Source organism: Oryzias melastigma, linkage group LG15 (assembly GCF_002922805.2).
Source record: "Oryzias melastigma strain HK-1 linkage group LG15, ASM292280v2, whole genome shotgun sequence".
Taxonomy (NCBI): Eukaryota; Metazoa; Chordata; class Actinopteri; order Beloniformes; family Adrianichthyidae; genus Oryzias; species Oryzias melastigma.
The window spans coordinates 9,730,142-9,746,723 of record NC_050526.1 but is presented as its reverse complement, the minus strand read 5'-3'; the positions used below and the strand labels follow the sequence as shown (position 1 = coordinate 9,746,723).

At 40.3% G+C, this 16,582-nt stretch overlaps 1 protein-coding gene across 2 annotated transcripts in view; it reads right to left on the bottom strand.

Moving 5' to 3' along the window:
* Positions 1-7,163: 7,163 nt before the first annotated feature.
* Positions 7,164-16,582, bottom strand: part of wipf1b (WAS/WASL interacting protein family, member 1b) — a 39,620-nt gene continuing 30,201 nt past the window's right edge. For both annotated transcript variants that reach the window (XM_024296774.2, XM_024296775.2), the window contains exons 4-10: positions 14,362-14,491; positions 12,018-12,176; positions 11,236-11,938; positions 8,964-9,064; positions 8,675-8,887; positions 8,466-8,579; positions 7,164-7,987 (exon numbers count right to left, since the gene is read on the bottom strand). In XM_024296774.2, the coding sequence (XP_024152542.1) occupies positions 7,935-7,987; positions 8,466-8,579; positions 8,675-8,887; positions 8,964-9,064; positions 11,236-11,938; positions 12,018-12,176; positions 14,362-14,491 (1,473 nt within the window). In that variant the 3' untranslated portion in view covers positions 7,164-7,934. The remainder of the gene's footprint in view (positions 7,988-8,465; positions 8,580-8,674; positions 8,888-8,963; positions 9,065-11,235; positions 11,939-12,017; positions 12,177-14,361; positions 14,492-16,582) is intronic.

The window sequence follows — 16,582 nt, the reverse complement described above, 5'->3', positions numbered from 1 at the left end:
CTTGTTATTTTTCTTGGTTTTGATTGCTTTATCATCAAAAGTGGACTAACTTATCCATGGTTCGGCGCGTTGTCACAGTAACACAAAAAGCGTCACAGAGGCTCGACTGCAGCAGCAAAAGAAAACTATATAAATGCTGATCGTCACTATAGGTTAAAAAAAAGCATCAGCTCAGAGAGAAAGATCACCTCTACCGCTTGTTTTTGTCCAGATGATGAAGGAAAACGTTTTAAGGCGGCCTGCACAGTGATATTGAACTTGGTTTTAGGTCTATAGGTTTATTTATTATGACTGTCAGCATCTTTGTTTTCTTGGAGTAATACTGCAGACATAAACGTCTTTAGAGTTCTACTTATCTTTCAAATTACACTTCTGGGTTAACACTTGATAAATTCAAAAATCCCAGACAATAAAAATGGAGGAAACATTTTGTCTCTGGTCAGTTTTTGTTCATCAAATTGACCTAATAAAACATTGCGATCAATTGATTTTTGATCAATTGAAATTGATCAATTGTGATTAGTCACAATTCAAAAGTGTGATAGATCTAATTAATTTTTTAAATGATTGACAGCACTAATAAAAACAAACGTTCTAAGTGTACATTTTTTTGTGTGATTTCATATTCTGATTATAAATGAACTTTAACTAAAGGGAAAAAAATGATGGTGATTAATAATCAATCAATTAATTTTTTCCCAGGTTTGTGATTAATTACTTGATTTTTTTTATCGATTTCCGGCCCTTACTATTATTTTTAATAAACACTAATCACATGTATTTGTTTATTCATAGTGAAGACAAAACTCAAAAATCAGGTATAAACGCCTTAAAACCATGTGACAAAGAACAGAAAGAGAGACAGTCTCCTGACTCTGATCACCCCAGGGCCCAAAATAATTATATACGCCCCTGCAGGGATTGATGTTCTTTAGTTAAAAAACCCAAACTGAGACTTTTAGTTATGCATGCTGTTTGATAAAGACAGTGATTACTTCTGAGTCATCTGAGGAGGAGTCGGATCTGCTTTCATCTGTGGGCCTGAAACACAATCTGACAGAACCAGCCTCAAAAGTCCACGATAAATTCCAGCATGCAGTTAGAATTCAAAACAAACAGGTTCAAAACGATCTGTTCTGCGCTCTGTTAGCACAACAGAATCACTGATGTGAAATGTTTCATCTGCTCTCACTCATCTGTTCGGAGGACTGGATCCAACATACTGTCATGATGAGGGAAGCTACGAAACCAAAACAGAACCCTGAAGACAACAGGCTGCTCTGCACATGGTAACTTCATGCTCATTATGTTCAAAAAATGTCTTTTTTGCCAAGACTTGACTGAAGACACATCATTCGTCTCAGTTTACACGCACCGCCCCGCGGCTCGCATTCTGACTATAAACCAGACGGACACAGATGGGGCTCGGTGACTCTAAGTGGCACCAGAATCCTAAAAAAACATTTCCGTCCTGCCACAAAGCCAAACATAAACCACTGCTGGAGCCTCTGACAAAACAGAGAGATGTTTTCTTTCAAGGATTGGCAGAAAACGCTCAGATTTAAAGTGTTTTGCCATAAAAAAAACATTTAGCTATTAAGGAAGACATTTAAATACAGACTCCAGGCTCAAATCCAGCATGTTAGGCTTTTTTGGTTCTTAATTTCAACATGTCTTTGTGCACTGGAGGTTGACTGCTAGTGTGTGGAAAATCCTTTTATTCCTATAGAAAACAAAATAGGCTTGCTCTACGCTTCACTCTAAATCTATGAAATAAAAACTAAACCCACATGAATTCACCCTGAGAGCACCAAAGTGGAAAATTCAGTCAAATGCAAACGATCAAACGTCTGTGGAAGAGAAGAGGGCTTTATTAGGCTGTTAAATGAAAGAAAATGAGACTAAAAGTATCTGTTGGCTAAAATGAACATTCAAACATTTAATCCAGTCACTGTAAACACTCTCTGTTCCTGAGGAAAATGTTTGCATTTACGAATAATAATCACTCGATTGGTGTCTTTTCTAAACTATCAAACAACAAAGTATGATTATTTTCTGTTTCAATGATAAAATAAATCTATGAATCTTTTATTTCTGTCACATGACTTGTCCTGACCTTTTTACGTTTCAACACTGAACATGTAGAGACAGACAAAGCAGTAACGTCTTCTTGTGATTTTCTTGGGACAATTTGTTTGGAGTTTCTTGATTCATTGGTTAAAGTCATCTTGGCCTGACGTGACATCACTGGACTGAAAACGATCAGTCAATCCAACTGTGGCAATAAATCCAACCTCAGAGGTGGAAGAAATTTTTAGTTTATAAATACAGCTTTTACTTTTGTAAAGTCTGCCTTTTTTACGATGCAAAGACTGATGTGTTCTGTAAAAAGTCCACAAGTGGTCAACATTGATTTTGACAGAATATATTTTTATGGAGAGTAAAATATTGAAGTTATTTAAGGTTTAAGTTGATTTATTCTGGAATAATATTCCTGACTTTTTATTATTTGTAATTATGTTTAAAAGTTACGGTTTTAAAGTTTTAAAAATGTAGTTTTAGGGTGTTGAATAAATGTTTATCCTGTTCGGTCCGCGACCTAAGGTGTGTTTTGGATTTTGGCGATTGTGTTTGACACCCCTGTCTTACATTATAACCTGCCTTAAACAGGAAGTCATTGGGTTGCCCCATTTGACTTAACCTTAAGTAATGCCTGTATATGAAAACTGGGCTGAATAACCTCGTCACCACATATTCCAAACAGGAAATACCTGTTGGCTCCAAAACGCCTAAATCCAACCACTGCTTACTGACGTTGTCTGGCTCCAACATCGGGGCGTCTAAAATCATATGTAACGTCCCTTTCTTTAGTAAACACTTATTTCTATGGCTGGTGTGTAAATGCAAACATGAAGCCGTCTATGTGAGTGTGAAAGTTTGTGAGAAAGTGGGTCACTCAGCAAGTCTTTGCTCAGAAGTATCAGCCGAATGTCTGTTACATCACACAGGAACGCTTGGTGCAGTTCTTTCAGCAGAACTGGCTTTGACGTTCTGCTTGTTGCACTCGGACGCTAACGTGGACCAGGGGCACGTCCACGGGGGCTTCCTCCTCTGATTGGGATAAAGCCAAAGTTGATAATCCATTAAGATGCACCTCGGCCGATTTGGTTGTGGGTGAAGCAGAATGTGATTCTTCAAACATCCTACAGCACGCTGCATCTTTCAAATCCCATTTTGTAATGGCAGCTAAATCTCAAGCAAAAGCTGGGATAATCCTTTTAACTCCAGCGAGCTTCCTGCGCGGACAGAAGAGATGTTATAAAGCTGTTTTTTTTTTTTTTTGCTATGTGTGCTACAGCTTTCACAACAAAAAAATCCCCGCCGGGCTCGTTTAATTTAAAGCTCCAAACATTCTGATGCTTGTCAGGGAAGCATGACGTGAAGTTCCCAACGATCTTGTTTATTCCTGCTTTCCATTTCTGTCTCACACAGAGGAAATGTAATTCTCTTTGTTCTGTGAAAAATTGCTGCCCGCTAATAGTTTCTGTCTTCTTGCCAGTGGTGTAGCGAGAGCAGGGGAGGGCCGGGTTTCCTGCAGCCTTTTACTGGAGTAATCACAGTACGTTGGGTATTGTGTCACATTTTATTTGGCGCTTGAAAACCTTTTCATCAAGGGGCGCTAGCTTTGTCATGTTAAAATGTAATGAACACAGACTTTTGCAGCTCACACACACAAAGCCGCGGGACCTCCTCCCAGACTCGGCTCGCCTCTGGCACTCGCAGCACCAGAGCCGCCTCGACACCTGAGACGCTGTCGCTGATCCCGTTTGTGCGAATGGGATTAGACACAAACTGGATCGGCACCAGAAAAGACATATTGCTTTGGTTTTATCAGATTAAAAGAAGGTGAGTCACACTGGAGCATGCAGAGGCAGCTTTAATGCTCAACAGATGCGATGAAACCAGCCCTCCAACACAATCCTCCGGCTCCGTTTCCTCCCAAAGACCAGATTATGAATCATTACTCCTTCTGATTATCAAGCTGCGTAATTACAAGCCTGCAGCTGCTCAGTCTGATCTGACACTTCACATCAATGCTCCCACACTCCTTAAAACCATTGCTCTGCATGCATGTTAACACCCTCCCTGCCCTCACAGCCTTACATGCATTTGGTTTAGCAAAATTAATATTCCATTTGATTCCGTTTAAAATTGGAGTTTTTCAACTCCAATTTTCAAAATTCAATATTACATCTGAATAAAGTGATCAAACGTGTAAGAGTTTCTGCCTGCTGTTGCATCACATCTGAGCAGAACATTTACCCAGACCGTGTTGCTAGAAACGGCCCATCGAAGCAGAATTCCCTGTGTGACCACTAGAGCTCCACAAAGGATTGTTTTAACAGTCGACTAATCACCGATTATTTTTTCCGATTAGTCGACTAATTGGGTCATGGGCAAACTGGATGTAAAACACACATCTTAATCATTAAAGCATTAGCTTTAAACTAACTAAAGATTAGATATATAGCCTCTTTTAAACTTTTACGTTTTTACATTTACAAGTCTACAATTGCTTTTTTTTAGTTTTTTAAGTTTACAACACTTGGTAATTTTATGTCATTGTTTTTATTGGCTATTATAATTGTATTATCATGAGCGTTTCTTTTTTTTTTCTTTTTTTATATTTTATTGTATTTTTTAAAGTCTTTAATCTGTTGTGTCTTAGTAGCAAATGGACCTTGAGTCTGTAATAAAGTATCTATGGCATTACCAACGATAATGCTGGTGTGAATGTGCTGGAAGCTGAATTTGGCCGCTGAAGATGCTAGTGCTGATAGTTGAAGATGCTGAAATTGATAGCTGAAATCACTGAAGCTGATAGCGGAAAATGCTGAAGCTGATAGGCAGCTAAAATATTAGCTAAATGCAAAATTAGCCTTAAAAACTGAAAAAAATCTAAATCAGCCAAAACAGCTAGAATGCAACTGAAATATTAGCTAAACTCCAAAATAGCCTAAAAATCTGAAAAAATCCCAAATTAGCCAAAATAGCTAGCGTGTAGCTGAAATATGAGCTAAACTCCAAAATAACCTAAAAAAACCTTAATAAATGCCAAAATAGTCCAAAAAGCTGGAATAATGCTATTACAACTTTCAACTTTACTACACTCAGACTCCATATAATATAAAGTAACGACTAATCGACTATTAAATTTGTCTTCAACTATTTTAATAGTCGATTAGTCGTTGATTAGTCAGCTAATCGTGGCAGCCCTAGTGACCACTGCCTTTTCTGTACCACATATAAAGACCAGAACACATTTGTTTTACATTTCTAGACACAATTATAAACAAGCAGAATAAAATGATAAACTGCCTGATGAGTGTGGAGTGTTTACTGCGTTTTTGGGTTGTGAGAGGTCATTTTAAAGCGAAGATGTCCCAAAGCTGCAGTGATCTTTTGAAGCACAATGCTGCCCTCTAGTGTTTCAGTCTGCAAAATGTGTCCGCATCATAAATTTGTTAAAAAGTCTTTTAAAAAACTATTTCAGAATTTTAATTGAACATAAATTATTTCAAAAACTATACATAAAAATAAAAATTCCAGTTTAAGAAAATGTTCACTTGTTTATAGTTGTTTTTCAATCTTAAAAAATGTCAGTTCTGCCTGACCTAGTTCATGTAGTTCTTAATGAAACCAGATTTAGTCTCTGGTATCAAATTGTAGCTCTAGCAGTGAAATAGTGAATAAATGTACAAAGCAAGAACGCGTTTGTCTCGACTCCCTTAACTGTGCCACAGCGTTGCTCCATCTACGATCTATGAAGTCGCACAAAAGAAAAATCTTTCTTTGATCCAACTGGCTGCTGCAGGTTTCTACCTCCAGGACCACATCACCTGTTTTCTCCTTCCTTTCTCCTCCTGGACAGGTTTTCTGGCCCTCAACTACAGAAGAACTGCCCGTTTGAAGATGTAAAACAGATTTTATATATGTCGATACCATTTTTGAAAAGAGATTACAGTCATGTATCAAGGTCCGGCCCGGGGGCCGGGTCCGTTGTCCGTGTGTTGGTAACATAATAAAGCAACACTACGATTATGGAGGCTGAGCGATCAGTTATGATGATCTATGAGTTTCTTTTTGGAACACAAAACATTTCACATCACAAGGACGTCAACATCCTCTCACTCAAAAAGAAATAAACACAACCAGATAAAATAATTAAGGGCAAAACAGAGTAAAACAGACAGAAAACAAAACACAGAGCAAAGAAAATCAAATGATTTGATTTGTTTTTTTCTAAAAAGCATACATTTTATTTTTATTTCCTGGATTTGTTTTCATATTTGGATCATTTTAACAGGATATATTTTCTGGAAATCAAAATCTTTTAGGTTGCTAATTGGTGTAATTTTTCTTATGTAACGACATAAAAGTAAAGACATTTCAGTGTTCTTTTCTTTTGACATTTAGTTTATTTCTGACTTAATTTTGGCAAAATATTATTATGGAGAGCAAAATATTGAAAGTTATTTATAGTTTAAGTTGACTTATCTGGAATAATATTCCTGTGACCTACAGTGTGTTCTGGATTTTGGCCCCCTGTGCGAATGAGTTTGACACCCATGTTGTAGATGAATCTTGAGATTTAAACAGAATCCTTGTTTCTTTTTTGCAAATGGGAAATATAGTCTATGAACATGTGTGCATGTTTGAAAAGCCAGGATTTTAAAACCTAATTTGCAATAACAAATACTACATTTACATTCCTGCCTCCTGGGTTAATTAAGGTTAATTGACACTAAATCATCCCAAAGGTCTAAATGTGAGCGTGTGTGGTTAGTCATCCATCTTTGTGTGGCTCGGTGATGGACTGACAAACTGTCCAGCCTCTACCTCACCTTCGCCCAACATCTGGGTAGATTCTAGTGACTCTGAACAGAAATGTAGAAAAAGGATGGATGGATCTGACCTGCCCTTTACAAGGAGGACAGTACCCCAGATACCCTGAAGGGCAAGCTGCCACTGGGCGGGACTCTCCAAGGATCAGCTTTGAGCTTCTTCCTGGTTGCTGTGGTGACCAGGACGGGGGTTGGTGTGAAGGAGGAGGAAGAAACGGGAGCAGCCAAAACACGAAGAATAAACACTAAAGACACTGATCACATTTTCACGTATCCATTTATTGTCCCTTTTATTGCACCAATATGTAAATGATTCATATATGTGTCTGATGATAAAAATATTGTTTCTTCCTTCATGCTACAGTTTTTTGTTTGTGATAAAATGTGATAATGTAAATAAAAAAATCTTTCATTTTTATTCAGAGTTTTTAAATGATGTATTTGTTCTATCCAGTCTCATTTTCCTCTGATAGTCGAGATTTTAAAATACAAAGTTCCTGTTTAAACACAATGCTGCACTGTCTGCTGTATAACTTACAGTCCTTCAAGGTAATTTAACAAATAAAAAGATTTTGGATTTAATCATTAAAATCTTAAAAATAAAAAATCCCCCACAATAGTCCACAGGCGTACCGTTGCATAATCCCAACAGGAACAGACTGAAGGCACAGGATGCTTTTGCAGATGAAAAGACCACATTTCCCAGAATCCACTCTCCAGTAATTAATCCTTGTTTTCAACAACAAAAAGGCAAATCTGACATGAGAGCACAACAGCTTGGAAAGAAACTTCATCTGAATGAACCGTCGTAGAACATGGCTGTAATCTGATTGACAGAGATCCTCAGCCTGATTGAACAGTTTGCTGGAGTTACATTCTGAGCATCTGCATGATGATGCTCCACCAGACGCCGGACGGTCTCCATGTGAACGTCAGGCAGCAGGTCAAAGTACGATGATGACAAAAAAAAAAAAAGGCATAGAAAAGATGTGGGTCTTCTGGAGGGTGGGGATGGCAGCCATCTTGTATTCACCTGGGTATGGGAGGAAGAGGAGGAGCTCCTCTCTCCTTTTTACCAGCACCTGGAAAACACAGAGAGCAGGCGTTTATTCTTCTTCTACTTTACATTTGTCATGGAAAACAGTTTTTTTTAACCCTGTAACTCCATGGCTGTCCTCAATGACAGGAAATAACACAAACACTTTGAATTACTGTACCGCAGCTGCTGCTCCGCTGCAGAAACATGCAGGGGATGGCAGTACGGCAAGCCAAATGTCTTACTTTTGCCGCTCATCCAAGCGGCTTCTTTCTGACTGACAAAGCCACTTGGATGAGAGATGAAGACATTTTTATGTCCAGTTCCTATGACTCAAACTCAAGATCCCTTGAAAATGAAAAGCTACATTTCTGATTCTCGTCCTTCATCGTCCTCCTCGGCTCTCCTTTTTAAGGACAAAGGAGGCCTAGCTGAGTAGCAACCAGAGCATTCCTGCTACCAGCTGTGAACTAACAAAGCCGTAAAAAAAATACTATTATTGGACGAGTACAAGAGCCAATCACCTTTGCCGTCTGTCTTGGCAAGTTTGCTGGGATAAGTCTTGGGGAAAGACACGTAGGGTTCAGGTGGAGGAAAGTCCGACACCGGCTGGAAGCTGAATCGACTCTCCCATTCGTCTGTGCACGTGGAGAAAGACAAAAGGATCAGATGTATTTCAGTCACTGGTATCTTCAGGCTGTGTCTCAGCATGAGCTTCAAGAGATGTGTTCACCCTGAAACTGATTGTGGTGAGAGTTCTGGAAGCCGTTCCCCATGGGAGGCGGAGGAGGAAAAGCTCCTGAGCCCTGCCTGTCCGGCGGCGGCGGAGGTCGGCCCCCGGGGCCACCGCGGGGGGGCTCTAGACCTGGCCGACCGGGGGGGGCAGGCGCTGGTGGAGACCTGAGGCCAACGTTACGACCTGTAGGAGGCGGGGGGGGGAGAGCTCCTTGACAGAAGAATGAAGGAGTCAGAATTAGTCGCAGGACTTTGACGCTGCGGTGAAAGGAAGAGAAGACTCTTACCTGAGCGTGAAGATGACTGGTTCCTTCCGAAGGCCGGCGGTCTTTCAGATGGTGGAGGAGGCAGATGTCCTGCCCGACCAGGTGGGGGGGCTGGACTGTGACTGGTGAAGACAAACTGCTGGTTAATCTCTGCACATTCAATGATGTACATCACATACTTTGTCATGTATATGACCTCCAGGTAATTCTATCCGGCCCTCCAGATCATTTTATTTTATTGTTATTAATGACCCGATGTTATCTTGTGGTCATTTCTAACTAGTATAGTTTTGACAAAATATATTTTTATGGAGAGTAAAATACTGAAAGTTATTTAGGTTTAAGTTGATTTATTCTGGAATAATATTCCTGCCTTTTTATTATTCAGAATTATATTGAAATGTTACAGTTTTAAATTTTTAAAAATTAGCACACTGCAAGCTTTTTGGACTATTTTGTCATTTACTTAAATTTCTTTAGATTATTTTGGAGTTTAGCTAATATTTCAGGTACATGCTAGCTGTTTTGGCTATTTTAGGCTCTAATTTTTAATTTTTTAGGCTAAATTGGAGTTAGGCTAATGTTTACACGCTATTTGATTTAGCTAATTTAGGCTTTCTTTCAGTTTTTTAGGATTTCATGAAGTTTATCTATTTTTGAGCTACATGCTAGCTGTTTTGGCTAACTAAACTAACTAAAACATCCTATTTTTTTCTTTTTGTTTTTTAAGCTAATTTGGCATTTAGCTCATATTTTAGCAGGTTATCAGCTTCAGAGTTTTCAGCTATAAATTTCAGCATCTTTAGCTTTCACCACCAGCATCTTCAGCGGCCAAATTCACTTTGCAGCATTTACACAAGCATTTTTGCAGGTAATGCTATATATCTAGTTCATAATTAAAAGGTACAGTTTTAAATAAAAAAAAAACAAACATTATTTAGGATAATGTTTATTCTGTTCGGCCTGCGACCAAAGGTGTGTTTTGGATTTTGGCCCCTTGTGCGATTGAGTTTGACACCCCTGATCTACATTCATCCCAAACAGACAATCAAACGAGAACCAAACTTCTGATCAGAGGTTGACCACTCTGCCTCAGCACCACGGCCACCCCACTTGTCCATAAAACTGAAGAAGGGTGTGTTGCACCCACATGTTACTTTTCTGAACTGCATATCAGCAGGTGTGCATAAGTCAGGTGACTTTAAGATAACATTGGGGGAACAAGCATCAGCATCATTCCTAAAGGAGAAACTACAGCTGAACAGCAACAAAAGAGAAATCCAAACTGATAGATCTTGAAGAGCCAACAGATTCTCATCCCCAAGTCGTCACATATTCCACGTCACTCTTTGACGTTTTGGGTGTCCCAAACTCGTTGTTTTTTGATGTGCTGGCTGTTCCTAAAATGAAGCAAGTCTCAGGACACAGTACCGGATGCACACTGGTTCTCAAGACGAGTCCAGTACCGGTTCCCCCTAACCCAGCACTGGTACACTAACCTTAACCCGGTACTGGTTTGCGTCCGGTACCGAATCTGGTCCGGTGTCAGGTTAGGGTTAGGCTTTGGGTACCAGTGCACTACGCGTCGCGGTACTGGATGTGTATGGTTCACAGCCCAGAGGTTGTGGACCCATGATTAAATGGCAGCAGCCAGCAGGTGTCAGGACCGCCCACCTAGCTAAAGATTGGATCCTTCACAGCAGCTCGTCATCTTCTCAGACGACTTCTTATAAGACCATCTACGCCCACCAGCCAACGTCGGTTCATCCGTTCCACTCCAGTAGAGCACACCGACTCCAAAGCTACTGCCAACTGCTTGCTTTCTACTATCTGTAACATCTAGTGTTCTCTCATCAAGGCTTTCCCCTCGTCACGGAATCAACCGCCATCCTGAGACCTGCCATCCAGGACCTCTGCTCCTCCCTTACAACTTCTCAATAAACCACCTACTCTCTCACTCTCTGTTGTCCTGCATTTTGGGTCCACCACCACCAGTTCTTCACAGCACGTCAAAAAAATAACGACTTTGGGACATCCAAAACGTCAAACAGTGATGTGGAGGGGTCCTTAAAATCCAGTATGTGACGACTGGGGGTATGAATGTGTTGGAACAGCAGACTTGCTAAGAGCAGTTAGCACAACGGCTTTACATCAGAATAGGGAAATAAAACGAAGAAAAATCAAACCATGACTGTGCAGCTGAAATGTGACTTTAAGAGTCTGAACTTTTTCAGATTTCACATTGAGGGCAGAGTCCGGTTGGGTATCATGAGGATGCAACTTCTCCCCTCACCTGTTGAGGGAGCTGTTCCTTTGGGGCAAACGGGGTGTGCTCTGGTCATCCCCCCCTGCAGGGCTGGGAGGGAGTGGGGGAGGGCCCGGTCGCCCCGGTGGCAAAGGGGGTGTTCCTCCAACGGCTGGTGAACGACCCGATGAGGAAGGAGACGGCCTCAAGCTGGAGGAGGGAGGAGGGGGTGGGGGCATGTCGCGGGGCATAGATGGACGATAACCTCCTGTGGGCGCTGGCGGCGGGGGCAGTCGGTCATCTGGAAGAGGAGGCCGTCCTCCAGGAGCTGTGGGTAAAGGAGGTCTGCTGCCGTTGGACGGTGGTGGTGGAGGAAACCCTGGAGAGGAGCTTCTTGGCGGGGGAGGGAGGGGCCCGTGCCTGCTCGGTGGGACGCTGGGCGGTGGGACTGCACACGCGGGGCTCGGTTTGGGTGCTCCGGGGAGTGATGATGGGGGTGGGGCACTACGAGACTGGAACCCCTGGGAAGGTCTTGGCGTGTTTGGTAAGGGAGGTGGGCCTCCTCCAGGAGAGTCCTGCCTTGATGGCAGACCGGGGCGCCCCCTCGGAAGATCGGGAGGACTGCTACGAAGACCAGCAGGAGCACCCGGGAGTTTAGGAGGGCCAGAGGGGCTACCGCCTCCACCGTAGGAACTGGGACCACCAGAGCGAGCCCCTGGGGGGAGAATGGGCCCACGACTGGATCCTGAATCTGACAAAAGAGAAAACAGGAAGAAATGACGATGCATCCGGAGAGACCATCAACTTCCTGGAATTAAGTCACTTTTTACCAAAGGACTCTCTGGTCCCTGCAGATCTCAGTTTTGGCATTCCCCCTGCAAAAAGGCCTCCTAAACCTCCAGGGGCCCCCCCACCAAAACCTCCTCCTCCTCCTCCTCCACCACCTCCTCCTCCTCCTCCTCCTCCTCCACCACCTCCTCCTTTGGGTTCTAACAGGGAAAAAAAGAGAGAAATCATTAGTTTAATCTTTTCTTTTAAAATAATAACAACAAAGTAGGTCGCGGGCCGAACAGGATAAACATTTATTAGCCACTCTAAAACTAAATTTTTAAAACTTTAAAACCGTATTTTTTTTTTACATAATTATGAACTAGATATATAGTATTACCTGGAGCAATGCCTAAATTAGCCGAAACAGCTAGCATGTAGCTGAAATATTAGCTAAACTCCATCATAGCCTAAAAAATCTTAGTAAATGCCAAAATAGTAGAAAAAGGTAGCAGAATGCTAATTTTTAAAAAACATTTTAACTTAAATATGAATAATAAAAAGTCAGGAATATTATTCCAGAATAAATCAACTTAAACATTAAATAACTTTCAATATTTTATTCTCCATTAAATATATTTTGTCAAAATTATACAAGTTAGAAATAACCGCAAAATAACATCAGGCCCATCAAAACAATAAAATAGAATTACCTGGAGGGCCGGATCCGGCCCCCGGGCCTTGACTTTGACACGTGGTTAATTAACATGTTTTAATGTAGTGAATCTACAGGAAAACTTATAGATTTTTAATTCAAAGTATTTGTATTTAGTGGTTACAGCGGATCATGACCATAACAGCTAAAGACAACAAGCTAACTGTGCTAACAAGCTAAGCCTTACATGTCATGAAGATACTAGAACCACAAATGCAAAGATTAAGGATTCAAAATCTATTCAAGCTGATGTCTGAAGATAGTCTGACTTTAAAGAATTAAAGTGAGGACTGTAGTACTGCTTTTACAGCGGCTGAGGGTTTATGATCCAGAGCCTGAAAACTTAAAAGTCTCACTTTGATCATCTTTTGACTTTTTTGTTCCAGGTAGTCTTTTAATTAGGATTATGTCTTTATAAGCAAAAGTAAAAAAAAAAAAAAAAAAAAGTGACATTTTCTAGGACATAATTACTGCAGAGCGGCAGGAATTCATTAGAAATTCCCCTCCGAGTTGTGGGCAGGCCCACCCCCACTTCCCATCACCCATTTGTTTGCAAAGAGGGTCGGCCACATCAGGATCTAGTTCCACATGCAGCTCGTTTATCCCTCAATTGTGCTTCTTTGAATTTGAAGAAAAACACTAATGAATAGAATAAATAAAGGGTTGGTGTTTTTTTGTTAATTTGTTTTAGCTTATGTCAGATGATCAAAATGATGGTAAAAGTTTCAATTTACTATCAGTTTTGTTTTTTTTTTTTATTAAAATGAACTTGTATTTTCTGCTGCATAAGTCTAGCTGCGTTTCAGATGTTAAATTCTTTCAGTATAGAATCGTATTAAAATGTATAGATGTTCTCAAACTGGAATTTACGCCAATGTTGCAGTTTTTATATTCAATAGGAAAGAAGATAAAGAAGATGAAGTAGCATCTTTTACTTGGCTTTATATCTATTTTAATTCAGGTGAATCTGCTGCTTAATTGAACCAGTATATACAGTGTATATTATTTTATTTTGAAGGTTTTGTGTGCACTTCTGTCAAAAGTAAAATACCTTATAATTGTTGTAAAATTATGTATACCATTCAATTTCAGCTATTGTAAATGTTGATAATTACATTTCAGAAATGAATGACTTTATTACTTTTATTTACTTTTATTTTTGCAGCTCTTGCTGAGTTTTGGTCGATGAGAAACTGGCCAAGATGGTCCTCTTAGCATTAAAGGCTACAGACCCTGGTTTACACGCTCTCCCACGAGCTTACAGCTAGTATTGTTTGACTCTTATCATTACTGGAGCTGCAGATCATGACGTCAGACTTCGGAACCCTTCCGCTCTCCTTGGCTTGTTTATATTATAAGTGGGGTCATCTTCTGGACCCCACACCTTTTTTTATCATTGATTTTTGAGTTTCACTAATGTCCATGACAGACATAAAACCCTGTTCACCTTTGTCCACATTTGTCATGGAAGGAACCACACATCAATATGTGGGTGGAGTCATCTGGACCCCAAAGAGACATGGTTTGACCAATCACAAAATTCAACTGTTTGTTTTCCTGGTCTGGTCTGGGCTGAATGGATTTTCAAATTCCTTTAACAAGGGCATGCTTACTTTCATGCGTTTGAGACAAAGCCCTCTTTTCCATCTATAGTGATTTTTGCAGGTTCCACTCAGGAGCAAGTCACTTACTCTCAAAAACGGGCCCGCTGCGGTCATTGGTGACGGTTTTCTTTAACCGGGCCCCTTTGGAAATGTCAGACAGAAGGGCGTTCCTTCCTTGCTGCTCCGAGCGGTTCAGCGATGGCTTCTCTGTGTTTGCCTGGAATGAGATCCAAACATGTCAACAGGGTCAAGTAAGGGATAATATCCGACGAAGTGTGCGTTATGAGAAATTAACGCACGACGCGGAGGCCTAAACCGTCCGACGCGAAGCGGAGGACGGTTTAGGCACTTGTCTCCGTGAAGTGCGTTAATTTCTCATAATGCACTCTTCGGAGGGTATTATCCCGCTTATACCATGGTCTTTACAAAATAAATAAACATTTAATCAATATTTAGTACTTTATTCTTGTTATTTCTTTGGTTTAGCTCATTTTTTCACACAAAGCGGACTATTTGATCATCCGTGATGCGGTTTGTTGTCACGGTGACATGGAACACAGCATGAAGCCTGAAGCCGTTACAGACCTCAGCTGCAGCGGTAAAGTGTCGCTGTTTTGAAAGAAAGACCCGGACAAATAAGGATATTTTTCTTCTTTTTCTGACGTTAATCCTTCAGTGAGCAGCTAGAACATATTCAGCTTCTGTCTGTGTTTCATTTCACGGCAGGTTCGTTCTTCTGAGCTGCTCTAAAATGAGAAACTCCCTCTTGTGGTGAAACAGAAGGCTACACCTTTCATGTCGAGTGGTGTTTTATTAGAAGGAGAATAACCAATTTGTCAATATTAATGTACCTTACAAAATGAGAGGAATATAAATGCTGGTCGCTACAATAAGTTGAATAAAGCATCAGTTCAGAGATAAAGTTCATCCATTACTGCTTGTTTTGTCCAGACAATGAAGGAAAATGTGTTTTAAAGAAGCCTGCGCAGTGATATCGAACGTTTGGTCTGTGTGACCGGAACTTCTTTTTTAGGTGTGCGTTATTACTGTGCATTATCACTTTTTAATGCACACCCAGCAGCCAATCAGAATCGAGTATTCACCCAGACCATGGTATAAGGAGGAAAATACAAAATGTTATACAAATAAAAATGACTGGATCTCTTTACAAAGAAATGGGAACCCTTCTTAAAATATATCGGACTGGATATCGCTACAACTATTAAAAGAGCATTTGTGTTTTAGTTCCAAATGTATATTCTGCTTAATACTAATTCTCTCTCTATTTTCAATGTATTTTGTAAATACAACTCATTGCATATGAATTTCATCATTGTATCCAGGGGCATATTATTATTATTATTTTTATTTATTATTTATTTATATTTGTATATATATTTTTTTATTTTTCTATTTGTTTTGTTTGTTTGTTTTGTTAATGTGTCAAATAATCAATAAATATAGATTTTTAAAAAATGACAGTATACTATTCTTTGAAGCAGTACACAGAAACTAGAGATACCTACAGTAATAGTACGGGTACATACTATGAAAAAGCTTTTTAAAGGATATTTAAAAAGTGAAAATCTGTTTAATATGGAATATTTGCAAATGGATTTAAATATTTTAAATATTTACATCTGGTGTTTCAGAAATCATAACTGTTATTTTCAGCTCAGACTTCTATAGCTTTGCCTCTGCACTCTGGGATTGGTTGGACCTCTTTTTGCATGAATTACTGCTCCTCAGCACGGAGGCCTGTGGAAGTGTGCAGCTCTAAAGGACCTTCAGGTCATCTGCATTGTTGGGTCCGGTGAGTTTTCAACACCATGGTCACAGAACCGGCTTTTGGTTCCTTTGGCAGTCCTGCTGGGAAATAAAACCAGCAGTCCTGAGTTTGCCAGCAGGGGGCAGCATGAACTGGTCTGGAATTTCCTGGTTGACGTCTGCATGGACTGTGAGGAGAACATAATGGAGCAACACCATCACTGATGGGAACTTTTCTCTAAACATGAAGCCACATGGATTCTGTGTCTCTCCTCTCTTCCTTCAGACGTTGAGACTTTGATTCTAGTTGATTTAGTCCAGGTAAGACGTTTGACTACATCTGTAGTCCATCCCTTAATGCATCGACTCCTCCCTCTGTCCATCGTTGTGATGCTCATCCAACGTCTTAACTACTTTTTGGGCAGCAATCCTCTCAGGGCTGCAGTTCTTTTTTATCTTTCCTTCCACTTTTTTTTATTGATATGCTGTGAACAACCAGCTAGTTTAGCAATGACCTTTTGCGGCCTGTCCCCATGTTGAT